The sequence below is a fragment of the Triturus cristatus genome, chromosome 2_2 (assembly GCF_964204655.1).
Source record: "Triturus cristatus chromosome 2_2, aTriCri1.1, whole genome shotgun sequence".
In the NCBI taxonomy this organism is placed as follows: Eukaryota; Metazoa; Chordata; class Amphibia; order Caudata; family Salamandridae; genus Triturus; species Triturus cristatus.
This window is the reverse complement of record NC_140582.1, coordinates 1,051,572,905-1,051,586,761: the sequence shown is the minus strand read 5'-3', so window position 1 is coordinate 1,051,586,761 and position 13,857 is coordinate 1,051,572,905. Positions and strand designations below refer to the sequence as shown.

General features: G+C 49.7%; 1 protein-coding gene across 1 annotated transcript in view; it reads right to left on the bottom strand.

Moving 5' to 3' along the window:
• Nucleotides 1–13,857, bottom strand: part of POLN (DNA polymerase nu) — a 2,789,368-nt gene that overhangs the window by 1,961,864 nt on the left and 813,647 nt on the right. The window contains exon 8 of the mRNA XM_085643153.1: nt 11,401–11,597. Coding sequence (XP_085499279.1) covers nt 11,401–11,597 — 197 coding nt within the window. The remainder of the gene's footprint in view (nt 1–11,400; nt 11,598–13,857) is intronic.

Here is a 13,857-nt window from a genome sequence, read left to right as displayed (position 1 = left end):
CCTTATGGGTGGGACCTGGGAGGGGGGTGGTTACACCCCCTTCCCTTTGTCCAGTTTCGCACCAGGACTGGGGCTGGAGTGCCCCAGCACCGGTTTGAACTGGACTATGCATGGGACACCTTGTGTGCCCCAGGCATGTCTCATTCCTTTCAGCCCTCCCTGTCCCAATACACTAAAGTCTGTCTGGGGAGGTGCTAGCACCTCCCCAAGCAGGAAACCTATTGTCCAAGCCTCCCTTGCCGGGATCACTCCCAGCAGCAGGAGCTCAGACTCGTGTCTGTGGCAGCAGCATCCATTTTGTGATGCTGAGGCTTTGGTTAGAGTTAAACAGCAAAGTAGGATTTTAACATGTCTCTCCCTCTAGAAGGGGGGAAAAATATCCTCATCACCAGAAATGGTATGGGGGTATTATTCCAAAGTGTTAGACACCTTACACGACATGTTTTAATAAAGCCAAGCCATAGTTACCATAACCGTTTAAGATTATAAGGCACTTTAAGAGTATATGGTATGCTATATCATAGAACAGCTATAAGGACATGGTTCCGAAAGCTGCAGACAGGCTCAGCTCATGCTAGAGCACCATCTCACATGTTACCAAGCACTCTGCCTCCAGGATTGTTAAGGCCTGCCATAGGAGTGGCTGATAGGTACACATGGGTCTATTTTAAGGGTAGATATAGGTATACTAATATCTAAGCAAGGGGTGATTACACGACCTTGCCCCAGCTGAGTGATCAGCCAGTTGTGTCTGATTGGAAGGCCAGACCAGGGGTGGCATAATACATGCTGCAGCCCCTGGGAGGCCTAGTGTACACCTATGACCTGGGTACCTAGGGTACACTGTACAGGGTCCAATAAGGTGATCCTTACCAATTGTGTATGTACCTAGGGTACATGGAGTCCATTTTAAAGAGAGAGCAGACAGCCTGAGACCCTGAATGGCAGGATCTCAGGCCAACTAAGTCGAAAAACCAGCTAGACACTAGGCAAAAAGTTGGGGGTAACCATAGTCAGATATCCACCTTCCTACACAACCCCCCCCAACGAAAGGACACAAGGCTGGCCTTGACAAGGTAAGTCTCTATTGCCTAAGTGGCCATATAAGGAAGAACCAGCACTGGCATGGTTACCCCCTGTCTCATGGTCCACTAAGCAATCCCTCACCCTAAAGGTATCAAAGGGTCTCCACCATAGGGAATCTCTACCTTTGGTGTGTCTCTGCAAAGTAAAAGGCTGGTGTTGAGATGGAGTATTGAAGTGAGTGTCCTCAAAGTGAGGCCTCAGCTTCCTCCAATCATCCTCCACCATGGATGCCTTTCTTCCTTTCACTGAGTTGCACTGTGCTCTCAGGGTCAGCCTCTGGCTACCTAAAGCTGGAGGCTGGGTCCCTTTTGTGGGCTTACTGAAGGTACAGGTCAGGTTTGGGGCCCTAAGGTCCCATGTTTGCCTGTGCCCCACAGAATCCCTCTGGGGGAGGTCCCTAACTACCTGTAAAGGGGATCCCTCAGGAATGTTTTTAACCATCACCTGGCCAGGGCTACTAGCCAGGCAATCCTCCTTCTTTTGATGGGGGGGTTCTTGTGGACAGGGGCCCTCTTGGGGTCCACTGGCCTCCCTGACCTCTGCAGCCCTGGGCTGACTGAGGCAGGGTAGAGAGAGGCAGGCTACCTGCACCAGACTGGGTCCCACCTTGGAAGGGGCCACTGACATCAGAGGCTCTGCCAGGCCAGGCCTGGCTACCTCTGGGGCAGTTCATTCACAAGGGGTGAGGTCAGATCCCTGAGGAGGCTGACCTTTTCCTAATGTCTGGGGAGAGGGAGAATTTTCCTCCTCCCCACTACTCTCTGTTTGGATGGAGTGATCCATAGTTTCAGGCTTCACTACACCTATGTCAGTCTGAGTATGGGCTGAGACCATTACAGCCTTGCCAACCTTTTCAGGGAGGCACTCAGTTTGTGTTTGAGCTGTGACTGTCACAGCTCTGCCAATCTCTACAGGGAAGTCTGTCTTTGCCTGGGCTGTGGCTACCACTGCCCTTCCAACCTTTTCAGGGAGGAAATCTACTTGGACAGGGGTTGTGGCTGGCACAACCCCACTACCCTTTTGTGAAAGGCCTACCATTTTAGAATGGGTGTCTTGTTCAACTCCAGCCCAAGCTGAGAGTTCTAAGTCAATCCCCAGTAAGCAGTCCACAGGCAAGGTTGGAGACACTGCCACCCTTTTAGGGCCAGTGACACCTCCCCAGCTGAGACATACCTCTGCCATGGGATGACTGTTCTGTTTGCCATCAATGTTAGTTACCTGGTATGAGAAACCAGGCAAAAGCTGCTCAGAGGGAATTAGCCTATGGGCCACCATAGAGATGCTAGCTCCAGTGTCTCTGTAGGCCTCAGCTTTTCTACCATTGATGTAGGGCTCCTGTCTGTACCTACCCAAAGTGTTGGGACAGGCAGTGAAGTTGGCAAACCCCATGCCACCATCACAGACAAGAGTAGCTGCTGTAGGGGAATTGGCTAAGCCAGGGCCCCCCTGTGTTCCCCAAAAAAACCCAACCAAATTTTTTGGGGCACTCCCACCACCTGGGGGATTACTGCTGACAGTAATAGGTGGTGTGACAGGAGTAGTTGGAGGAACAGTTTTGTTTTTAGCCTTTGGGCAACTGCTGTCAGTTTTCCAATGCCCAGGAGTTTTACACTCATGGCAGTAAGGCTTTTTAACTGTGGTAGAGGAGGGAGCTTGGGACCCACCACCCTGTGTGGAGTTTTGGGGCCCTGAGGAAGATTTCTCCTTTGTTTTGTCCCCACCCTTCTCTTGAGGCTTCGTGGTATCTTTCTTTTGGTTACCACCCTGATTTTAAGGCCTAATCCTGGTCCTGACCCATTTATCTGCCCTCTTTCCCAATTCTTGGGGAGAGGTCAAATCTGAGTCTACCAGGTGTTGATGGAGAAGCTGGTTCTGACAATTACTAAGGATCTGCTCCCTCATAATCAAGTTGTACAATCCTGTATAGTCCTGCACCTTGCTGCCAGTTAACCAACCTTCCAAAGCCTTAGTGGCACAATCCACAAAATCAGACCAGTCCTGTGTCTGTGTCTTCTGGGTGTCTCTGAACAACAACCTATATTGCTCAGTGGTTAAGCCAAACCCATCTATCAGAGCACTCTTCAGGACTTTGTAATTGTTAGCATCCTCATCACTAACTGTGAGGAGCTTGTCTCTACCTTTGTCAGAAAAGGAGAGCCACAAGATAGCTGCCCACTGACTCTGGGGTACCTGCTGTACTTTGCAGGCCCTCTCCAAAGCAGTCATCCACTTGTGGATGTCATCCCCATTCTGATATGGGGGGACTATCTTGCTTAGGTTTCTATGGTCATAAGACCTATCCCTATCTCTAGGAATGTTGCTGCCACCAGTGGGTTCTGACCCACACAATTTTTGCTCTCTGGCCAGAGCAAGCTTCTCTTTGGCAAGGACAAGTTCTTCCCTTTCAATCCTCAGTTTGGCTTCCTTCATTCTGGCCTCATGCTCTCTCCTTTGGGGGGAAGTCATCCCCCTGTGGGATGAAGCATTGGAGCTTCTTGAGTGATAGGAGTGGAGAGAGTCCCCTGAGGGAGATCTACCCCTCCTATCTCTCTTTTTAAGATTACTTGGGGGCCTGTAAGGGAAGCTCCCATGCAAGCTCCCATGCAAGCTTAAATTAGCCTGACTAAGTCTTCTGACTGGGGTCTTGCTACCTCCCTCTTCCTCTGAGGTCTCTTCTAACTCATCTGTATCAGTTAAGTCAGGGGTCTCTTCTGTGGAGGGGAGGCCCTTATCTACAGCTATGGCACCATAATTGGCAGCTCTTTCAGCATCATAGGCCTCCAGAAGCTCCACTAGCTGTCTAAGGGTAGGGTTGGAACCCTGTTTTAATCTCCTGGAGGTACACAGTTGTCTCATCTCCTGGAAAGTGAATGCATCATATCTAGAGGGAATCTGTATAGGATTCTCCTCTCCTGAGGGAGTATCAGTGTGATCTCCATTCAGGGACATGATTCTAGTGAGGGTGTGGTGTGTGCATCTACCTACACTAGTTGTTTCTACTAAACCTCTCTAGTAGTTGTAGTCAGGGTGTGTTACTCCCTTCAACACACAACAACTAAGTCCAGTAGGACTTAAGTATTATAATCTATGTTATATGTACCTAAACAATATCTGTGTGATCTTTCAATTTAGTATCTCAAGATTACAATGGTATTACAACAGCAAGCTCAGATCCCAACCGCTGCTCACCAATGTGAGAAGTTGGCCTGATGTATGATGTCACTAGTTCTAGTGTACACCCTATATCAGTCCAAACAACCCTTATGGTGATTGGTTGTAAAGTCAACCTTATAGACCAGCTATCCTAGTGGTAGCATGGACAAGAGCAGTCTTAGGCTAAACTCTGAATGGCATGTGAAGCCAGCTGTGATACCATATATAATCCCTTGAATACCAAATGAAAGGACACCACAACAGATATATATATAAAATAAAGTGTATTTATTCTAGTCAAACCCTCAGCACTCTTTATGAGATTAGAGGTAAGTACAACACAGTCTTATTTAAGCATACATTAAGTCACACAGGTAAGTAATACAGTTAGGCCCTAGGGGCCACGAAAACCATATACTAAAGAAGTGGTATAAGGACCACTGTCACTGAAATAGGATAGGCCTAGGCCTAGGGAATCGCTGGGGCTACACTACACTACCAACAGTTAGGAAGTGGGAGGCCCACGGGATTCAGGTGCAGAGTGGAAACACTCACGCGTAATGCGTAAAAGTCGATAGAATTACTAGCAGTTAGACATTAACAGTTTAAGGACACTTCTAAAGCAGCTAGAGAGTCGAGACTCGGAAACTAGACCCTAGGATAGTCACTACCCTTGTGAGCACCGAAGTACCCAAGTTACCTAGCCCACGGGCTGCGGGTGCATAGGTGTGAACTTGCGTCGGGTTTCGTCGTGGACTTCTATGGATGCCTGAAGGAAAGTTGCTGACAGGCAGTCAGTGAAGAGTGCCCGGTGGATCCCAAGGCTGGGATCAAGAAGAGAGGATACCTGCAAGCAGAAGGGACAGAGTCAGGGTCACTAGCCAGTGACCACGTGGAACCAGGAAGGAACCAGGCGATGTCGTGAAGATTGCAGGTGAAAGGTGAAGCTTGTCGCTGAAGCCACGGGTACCAGGAGACGTCGAGGACGACCAGGACCAGGAGGCGAGCTGTCCCACGAAGGCTCTTGCTGTCGGCGGCGTCGAAGTCGAACTAGGACTCACCAAGCCTTGGCAAGCGGAACCCACGAAGAACGGAGGACTTGCTTCTGGTGCAGACCAGGAAGGTCTGGGGTGCTTCTCTTTTGCAAAGAAGCGGGAGCCAGTCTGGAGGAGCCAAACCAGCAGTGAAGATTGCAAGGTGTGTCGTCACAAAGGCCGCTAGCCAACGGGCAAGCAACCGGACAGACGCGGCAAGCAGGAAAATGCAGAAGGGCCCCACGCAGGACTCGTGGAGTGTGGGGGGCTGATCTTCGGTGCAGATGGTGCTTGGGGTTGGAGCTTCTCAATCCCCGGTGCACAACTTCGAGGGTGCCTCAGAAGCTGCGCTGGAAGATACTCGCCACTTTTCCCAGGTAGCCGGTTCCACGTCTCTCGTCGCCTCCACGGATCTCAGCTCGGCTGTGGATGTGCATCAGGGTTGGAGAAGTCTGGAAGTCAAGGCTCTGGTCGGGCTCTGCAGTCGGTCCCTCGTAGAACTTCAGCAAAGCAAAGGGTAGTCTCTTGATGGTGCCTGTTTGCACAGGGTAGCCACTCCTTGGCCACAAGGGAGATTCTTCAGTCTTCTTCTTTCATCGAATGTCGAAGGTCCAGAGTTTCTGTTCAAGTTGCAGGTTCAGGATAATCTAATCTCCTGAGGCCCAGCTACCACTCTTATACTAATCTGGGGGGCTGGGTTGCCTGCTAGGTCACGCCTTATGGGTGGGACCTGGGAGGGGGGTGGTTACACCCCCTTCCCTTTGTCCAGTTTCGCGCCAGGACTGGGGCTGGAGTGCCCCAGCACCGGTTTGAACTGGACTATGCATGGGACACCTTGTGTGCCCCAGGCATGTCTCATTCCTTTCAGCCCTCCCTGTCCCAATACACTAAAGTCTGTCTGGGGAGGTGCTAGCACCTCCCCAAGCAGGAAACCTATTGTCCAAGCCTCCCTTGCCGGGATCACTCCCAGCAGCAGGAGGTCAGACTCGTGTCTGTGGCAGCAGCATCCATTTTGTGATGCTGAGGCTTTGGTTAGAGTTAAACAGCAAAGTAGGATTTTAACATGTCTCTCCCTCTAGAAGGGGGGAATAATATCCTCATCACCAGAAATGGTATGGGGGTATTATTCCAAAGTGTTAGACACCTTACACGACATGTTTTAATAAAGCCAAGCCATAGTTACCATAACCGTTTAAGATTATAAGGCACTTTAAGAGTATATGGTAGGCTATTTCATAGAACAGCTATAAGGACATGGTTCCGAAAGCTGCAGACAGGCTCAGCTCATGCTAGAGCACCATCTCACATGTTACCAAGCACTCTGCCTCCAGGATTGTTAAGGCCTGCCATAGGAGTGGCTGATAGGTACACATGTGTCTATATTAAGGGTAGATATAGGTATACTATATCTAAGCAAGGGGTGATTACACGACCTTGCCCCAGCTGAGGGATCAGCCAGTTGTGTCTGATTGGAAGGCCAGACCAGGGGTGGCATAATACATGCTGCAGCCCCTGGGAGGCCTAGGGTACACCTATGCCCTGGGTACCTAGGGTACACTGTACAGGGTCCAATAAGGTGATCCTTACCAATTGTGTATGTACCTAGGGTACATGGAGTCCATTTTAAAGAGAGAGCAGACAGCCTGAGACCCTGAATGGCAGGATCTCAGGCCAACTAAGTCGAAAAACCAGCTAGACACTAGGCAAAAAGTTGGGGGTAACCATAGTCAGATATCCACCTTCCTACAGGAATAACAACCACGACCTACTTCTGGACCAGGAACGCGCTCGATGGCCTCTTTGGCCAAGAGAGCCGAAACTTCCTCTCGTAGAAGATGCAAATGATCCCCCGACATACGGTGGTTCAGCGGTGGCATGGCTGGATGGGTCGTCTCGAAGGGGAGAGAGTAGCCCCTTCGGACGATTTGCAGCACCCACCTGTCCAACGTGATGGAGCGCCAGGGAATCAGGTGATGGCGAACTCTGCCGCCCACTGGCGTTGAATGGGCCTGAAAGCTCGGACTAGGAGGGCTTTGAGGCGGATGCTGCCGGAGTGGATGTGGACTGACCAGCACGTTGACCTCCAGTACCGCCTCGGCGGAATCCACGTACGCGACCGCGTGCAGGTTGGTTCTGCGGCCGGTGGCTGGGCGGACGTGAGGAGGCGCCCCTTCCTTGGCCACGAAAGGGACGAAAGGTGGAAGTTTGCGGCCGCGGGGCCGAAAGACCCAAGGACTTGCCCGTGGCCCGGGAGTCCTTGAACCGAGCCAGCGCACTGTCCGCCTTCTCACCAAAAAGGCGAGTGCCATCAAAGGGCATGTCCATGAGGGAACTCTGGACATCCCCCGAAAATGACGTGGACCTCAGCCAGGCGTGACGCTGAAGCGCCACCGTGGTAGAAATTGCCCGACCCAGCGAGTCCGTGGTTTCAAGTCCACACCGTATGGCATGCCGTGCTGCATCTCGACCGTCAGCAAGTGCCTGAGTGAGTCGTGTCCGGGCCTCCACCGGGCACAAGGGCAGCACGTCCTCCACCGTATCCCACAGAGAGTGGGAATAACGGTCCAAAAGGCAAGCGGTATTTAAAGACCGCAGTCCCAAACTCAGGGACGAGAACAGTTTCTTGCCAAACTGTTCCAACCTCTTGGATTCCCGATCCGGAGGAGCGGACGGGAAGGAGGATTGGGAGGTTGAGGCCTGGATAACCAGATTCTCGGGGTGGGGTGTTGGGAGAGGAAACTGGGGTCGCCTGGAGCAGGGCGGTGGCGCCGGGCAACGTTCCGGTCCACAGGAGGAACTGTGGAGGGCTTGGACCAAGTGCCCTGCAGAACGTCAATGAGGGCCTCATTAAACTGCAGCAGAGGCTCAGTGGAGCTTGCTGTCGGTTGAAGGACCTCAGTGAGGACGTTAGTACTCACGGCCACAGCAGGCAACTCGAGCCCTAGGGCTTCGGCCGCCTTGCGCAGCACCACTGAGAAGGCTGCACCCTCCTCCGAGGCCACAGTCGGAGGAGAGATGAAACCAGCATCCGGGGAGGTATCCAGACCGCTGGCATCCCCCAATTCCTCTTCCCAGTCCTGAGAAAGTTGGGCCTGAGCGGCCATAGGGTCTTCAGACCCCTCACAGTCGCCCTCGTCATCCGATTCCCGATAAACAGGAGGAATGATTGGAGCCGGGCAGTAGATGAAGCGGTCACCAATCGGCGCCGGCAGCGGCGCCAGGTGGCGCCGCGCTGGCGTCGGACCCGGACCGGGGCTAAACTGGGGAACGGCGTGGTCCGGGGACGGCGTCAGAGGTGGAACCGGTGTCGGCGCCGGCAGAGGAGGCGTCGTGAGGTCTACCGGCGCCGACCGAGATCCAGGCCTGGATCCCTCGGGGACCTGCGGCGTCGGGGCCGGAGCCGTCGACGGTGCCGGGGCCGGAGCCGCCGGCACGCAAGGTCGCCCAGTTGAACCTGCGGGCGTCGATGGCGGAGCCAGGCCCCTCATGGCCGAGAGGAAGACACTGACTTCCGCCGGAGTCGCGTCAGTGCCAGGGACCGGCGGGTATGGGGACGGACACGGCTCCGACGGAGCCACGGGAGTGGGACCACCCTGACCCTCGGCCGAGTCGCGCGACCGGCGAGGGGAGTCCGAAGAGCGATGTCGTCTCTTGGACTTCTTGGAGTACTTCCACTTACCCGAAGACCCCGACGAGCGATGACGATGGCTGCGGTTCCGCGATCGGTCCTTGGACCTCCTCCTGGACAAGGACCGAGAGCGGCGCGGAGCCGAGTGCCGAAGCTCGAGAAGCTTACGGGACCGCTCCCGCCTAGCTTTCGATGTCAAGGCCTGGCAATCGAGGCACGACTCCGCGTCATGGTCGGCCCAGACCAAAAAGAGTCAAAAAAGTTAGTCAAAAAATGACTAGGGGTAAGCTCTTCCCGGATCGGCGCATACTGGCGCGGAAAAAAGAAGAACTGACGTCAGCGCGCGAGGGCGGCGTCTAAGTACTCCTACGACGTCATTCCGGCGCACGACGCCAACGACGGACGCGATGAGCCGCAGACGACGCCTAGCGACGCGCAAGGGGTATTGCTACAAAAATCTTTCCGGATCCAGCCTGACGCCTGGGGATATTCTAAGGTGAGGAATCTAACTAACGTGTTTCTTTCAGATCTGCCAACCTTAAAGCTGGGGAGCCAGGTTCGAGTCTCAGAGTCCGCTCCCAAGAACACAAACACAAAGGGGCCGATTCCGATCCTGTATTTTTTCTTCCCGTACGACTCGTATCCGTAAATTTTTCCATACAAATCGTACAAGTCTCGTCCGACCTGTGAAGTACGATTCGTACGGGAAAAATACATACGGATCGGCCCGATCCGTACAAATCTGATCGGGAAAAGTTGTACGAGACGGAACCGGACACTTTTCCGTACAAAACGTAAAAATGCAGTCCGACCGTACTAGTATGATCCGGACCGGCTTTCCGATTTACGATTTGTACGGAAAACGTCCCGTACACGGGGAATGCCATTACCCGCTACGAAGCGAACTTTGTACGACTCGTATCCCGGGAAAAGTTGTTCCCGGGGTGCGAGTCGTACAGGGGTACGAGTTGTACAGGCATACACCCCCGTGCGTTGTGTATGTATGGTGCGTACCCCCAGTGCGCATGTACTGTGCGTACCCCCAGTGCGCATGTACTGTGCGTACCCCCAACATCGCGTATGTACTGTGTGTACCCCCAACATCGCGTACCCCCAACATCGCGTATGTACGGTGCGTACCCCCAACATCGTGTACCCCAACATCACGTACCCCAACATCACGTATGTACGGTGCGTACCCCCAACATTGCATACCCCAACATCGCGTACCCCAACATCACGTATGTACAGTGCATACATACGCGATGTTGGGGGTATGCACCGTACATACGCGATGTTGGGGTACGCGATGTTGGGGTACGCGATGTTGGGGGTACCGTACATACGCGATGTTGGGGGTACACGATGTTGGGGTACGCGATGTTGAGGGTACGCACCGTACATAGGCGATGTTGGGGATACGCACCGTACATACACAACGCACGGGGGTGTATGCCTGTACGACTCATACCCCTGGGGACTCTGCTTTTACGGCTGTTTTTGGCTCCCGTAAGAAAAGAGCCGTAGGGACGAATCGTACTTGCTGGCCAGGAAACCGCTGCTTAAATACGTATGGACGTTGCGTACAAGCTGTTCCGGATCAGAATTGTTGGTTTATTTTAGCCGTATGGTCTTTTGTACGATTCGTACGAAACGTACTTCCTAGGTTGTAAGAAAAGTTTACCGGGTACGAGTCGTACGGGAAAAAAGCTCCGTACAGCGATTTGTACAGCCGTTTTCCAGGATTGGAATCGACCCCAAAATGTTTAAATAAAAGACATCAGAAAAAGCAGAAAAGAAAACTGTCAGAAAGCACGCTTTAAATGCATACAGTTGAAATAAATGCCAGTCTTATGCAAATAAAAGACGTTTCCATTAAAGAAGGCCAATGAGAACGAGTACTTGGTCAATGGGAAACTGATAAGAAACACACACAAAACAGAACGCCTACAACCAATAAGAAACAAGGAAAAGTAAAGTGACAAGCACACAGACATTAGGAAGTGAAGTCGGGATGTAAGTCCCTTTTAAGATATATTGAATACAATAGATTTCACATGCACAGCGCGAAACCTTAAAATGAACTGCTTTTAAATAAATATTTACATGCAAGGAATGCGAATGCATTGATGAGGTCTGCTGTCCTCAGAGTCTTCCATCCCTGCACTGGCAGGCATTCTCAGGGAAATCAAAATGCCCTCTGCTTCATAAATATGAATAAAGTAGGAGGTTTTGAAACGTACGGCGCATTCGCTTTTGCGATATTATGAATTTGTACATCAACCGAGGTCGAAAAATAGTTATTATGCCAAAAGCATTTGGTTTGAGACCTGAGATTAATACATGAGGTCCAACAACAAGATGGGTTAAATAATGGGGGTCAAAACCTGAAAGACGGCAACAAGTCAAGCACAGCAGACACTACTGCAATAGAACTGGCAAAGAAGCATTGTTTGCTAGTTTTTATGACATCAAAATGCATGTAACTGCTTTCCTTACCTAGTGAAACCATTATGTACATCTTCCTGGTCTCTCCACATTGAAGCTTGCTTTGTTTTCAGAAAAATATACCTATCATCTTGGGCACAGGTAGAAGCGGAAATTGAATCTGCAGTTGCGGTAGCAATTGGAAGACTACCTAGGAAAGCATGTTTCTTAATTAACACAGCAATCCCTTTCACTGATGAGAGGTGAGTCTGTAGACAAATACATGTACAAAGAAAATGTCTAAGCACTTCTGAAAAAAGTATGAATACTATACTTGGAAATAGAACAAAATTGACATTACATTGTCCTAGAAGGATGGTACAGTTTTTAGAACATGCTTATAAAACATTACTTGACTAGATGGTTTTTATTGGATCTGTATATAGATGCAAAGACAGGTATCACGACCAATATCTTCTTTATATGATATTACGTATGGTGAATATGTGACTGTTTTATTCTATTTCTATGCTGCATATTTTCTAGTTATTGTAATCAAATGATTAATGCAATAAAGTATTTTTACTACCTAATACTGTACCCTTAACATAAACCACTTATCAGTATCGTCAATCAATGGAAGAAAACATAATTCAACGCCCTCACCGTAACCAGCTTAGATTCCCTCTGATCTTTGCGGCAAGGGTAGACCCCCTCTTTTGATTGCAATTTGTACTGCCAGTGGCTGCACAATGCTAAACACTTAATTGCATTCCTGTTCACAATATCCCCACCCTAGACATAAACGTCAAATGGTTTACAGAAAATCTGCTTACTCTTACATGACGGTTAAACAGCCTAATAGACACTGGTACTTGAACTAGGACAAAAACAGACGTGCAGAAATGTCTTACTAACCATAAATCTGACCTCTGACGTGTGAAGGGACTATTATGAAAGCTACATTTTAAAAGCAGATCTTCATCAGAAGCAGATACGTTTTAAGGCATGAGCTAAGTGGGCACTCGCCCAAAGCCCCAGCCTTTCAGGCAGGGGGCCCTGATAGAGCCAGCTGTGTTCTGCTGAGGGTTTTGCTCTATGTACTTGAATAATTCTTCAAACAAATTGTTTTAAATACTCTCTTTCTTTCATTTATTTTCAAGGTGGGTTATGTGTGGGAGTCTATAACTGACACTTTCCAGAGAAAAGTTAGGATTCCTAAATTTACTACTCCTAAATGCCCTTTGTGAAAACCGAAAGTCGCAAAGTTAGGATTTTGTCTCAGATTACTTTTGTGAATCGGGCCTGTTGTGTTTCAAACAACATCCATAAAAAAGTTTATTTTAGAGCAAAACAGGACTTCACATAGGAGACATGGGGGGTGGGGTCATAGAGATAATTTGCAATAATATTGGTGAGCTGCTGTTGTTTTACAATATTGAAAACACACTTCACTCTTCCTGGATATTAGATGTAAATACATTTAGAATTTGGGCCAATGTTCCTGTGCACAGTCAGTGACCTGGCCAAAGGGGGCATGAAAGAGCTGAAATTGGATCATGAATTTTAAGCTGTTCCAAACAGGGGCCCCTAAAATATGTATGTCCCAGGATCCCCAAAATCCTTAAGATGTCCCTAGCCAGAAGACTATTTGAAGTGTAGTGTCTTTTTTTTAAAAAGAAAATTGTTTCTAAAATTAGATGCCAAATTGACCTGGAGAAATGTCCTGTTCGTAATGCTACATTCACGGCTTTATCTCCCAAATTCAGTGCCTTCATTATCCTTACATCATCTGTGGGTCTGAATGCAACGCTCATTGTACAAATCAGGCTTTTCTCGCAACTCTAGTCCTCTAAATTTCCTGCATCACATTCCTTCCAGCGTTATTGCATCTCTTTGGCATTACCACATCTCCTTGCACTAGTCTCAGTTTCTACTTTCTCTACAAGCATTGTCCCTCAGGTATTCAAACGTTTGGTAGTACATCTAAAGAAAGCCAGGCTAGAACCAGCCTTCCTTGCATATCATCACAGAATCTCCTTGCTGCCAGCCATGGCTAAAATTTTGAGCAGAATGATGCATAGCAACTGTACTCACAGGCAGGTTTTCTCCCAGGCTGTTGCACATGTCTGTGCTTGTCACTACAGCTGAAGAATTGTGTCGTCAATAGGCAATGACAGCATCAATATTCTAATTTTACTTAATCTGTTGCCACCATTTGTCACTGTCAGCCAGTCTTCTGCTATGCAGGCTGGAGAAGATACATTTGGGTGGCTTTCTTTTCCTTTTTTTGTCCATCCTCTTGCAGAAGGTAGCTCTCTGGCTTTTAATGTCCACCACATCTGTCATCAGTTGTGGTGTGAAGCAGGAATATTGTGATGTGCCTCAGAGATATCCCTCCTTTCTCTAACGCTTTAGTGTTTACCCTGCTCCACTAGCTAGCATTATCCACTCCCATATGTTTCTTTTCCACACCGTCTTCAATGATACCCAGTTGCTCTTCATATCAGAGGAACATGTTACTTACCT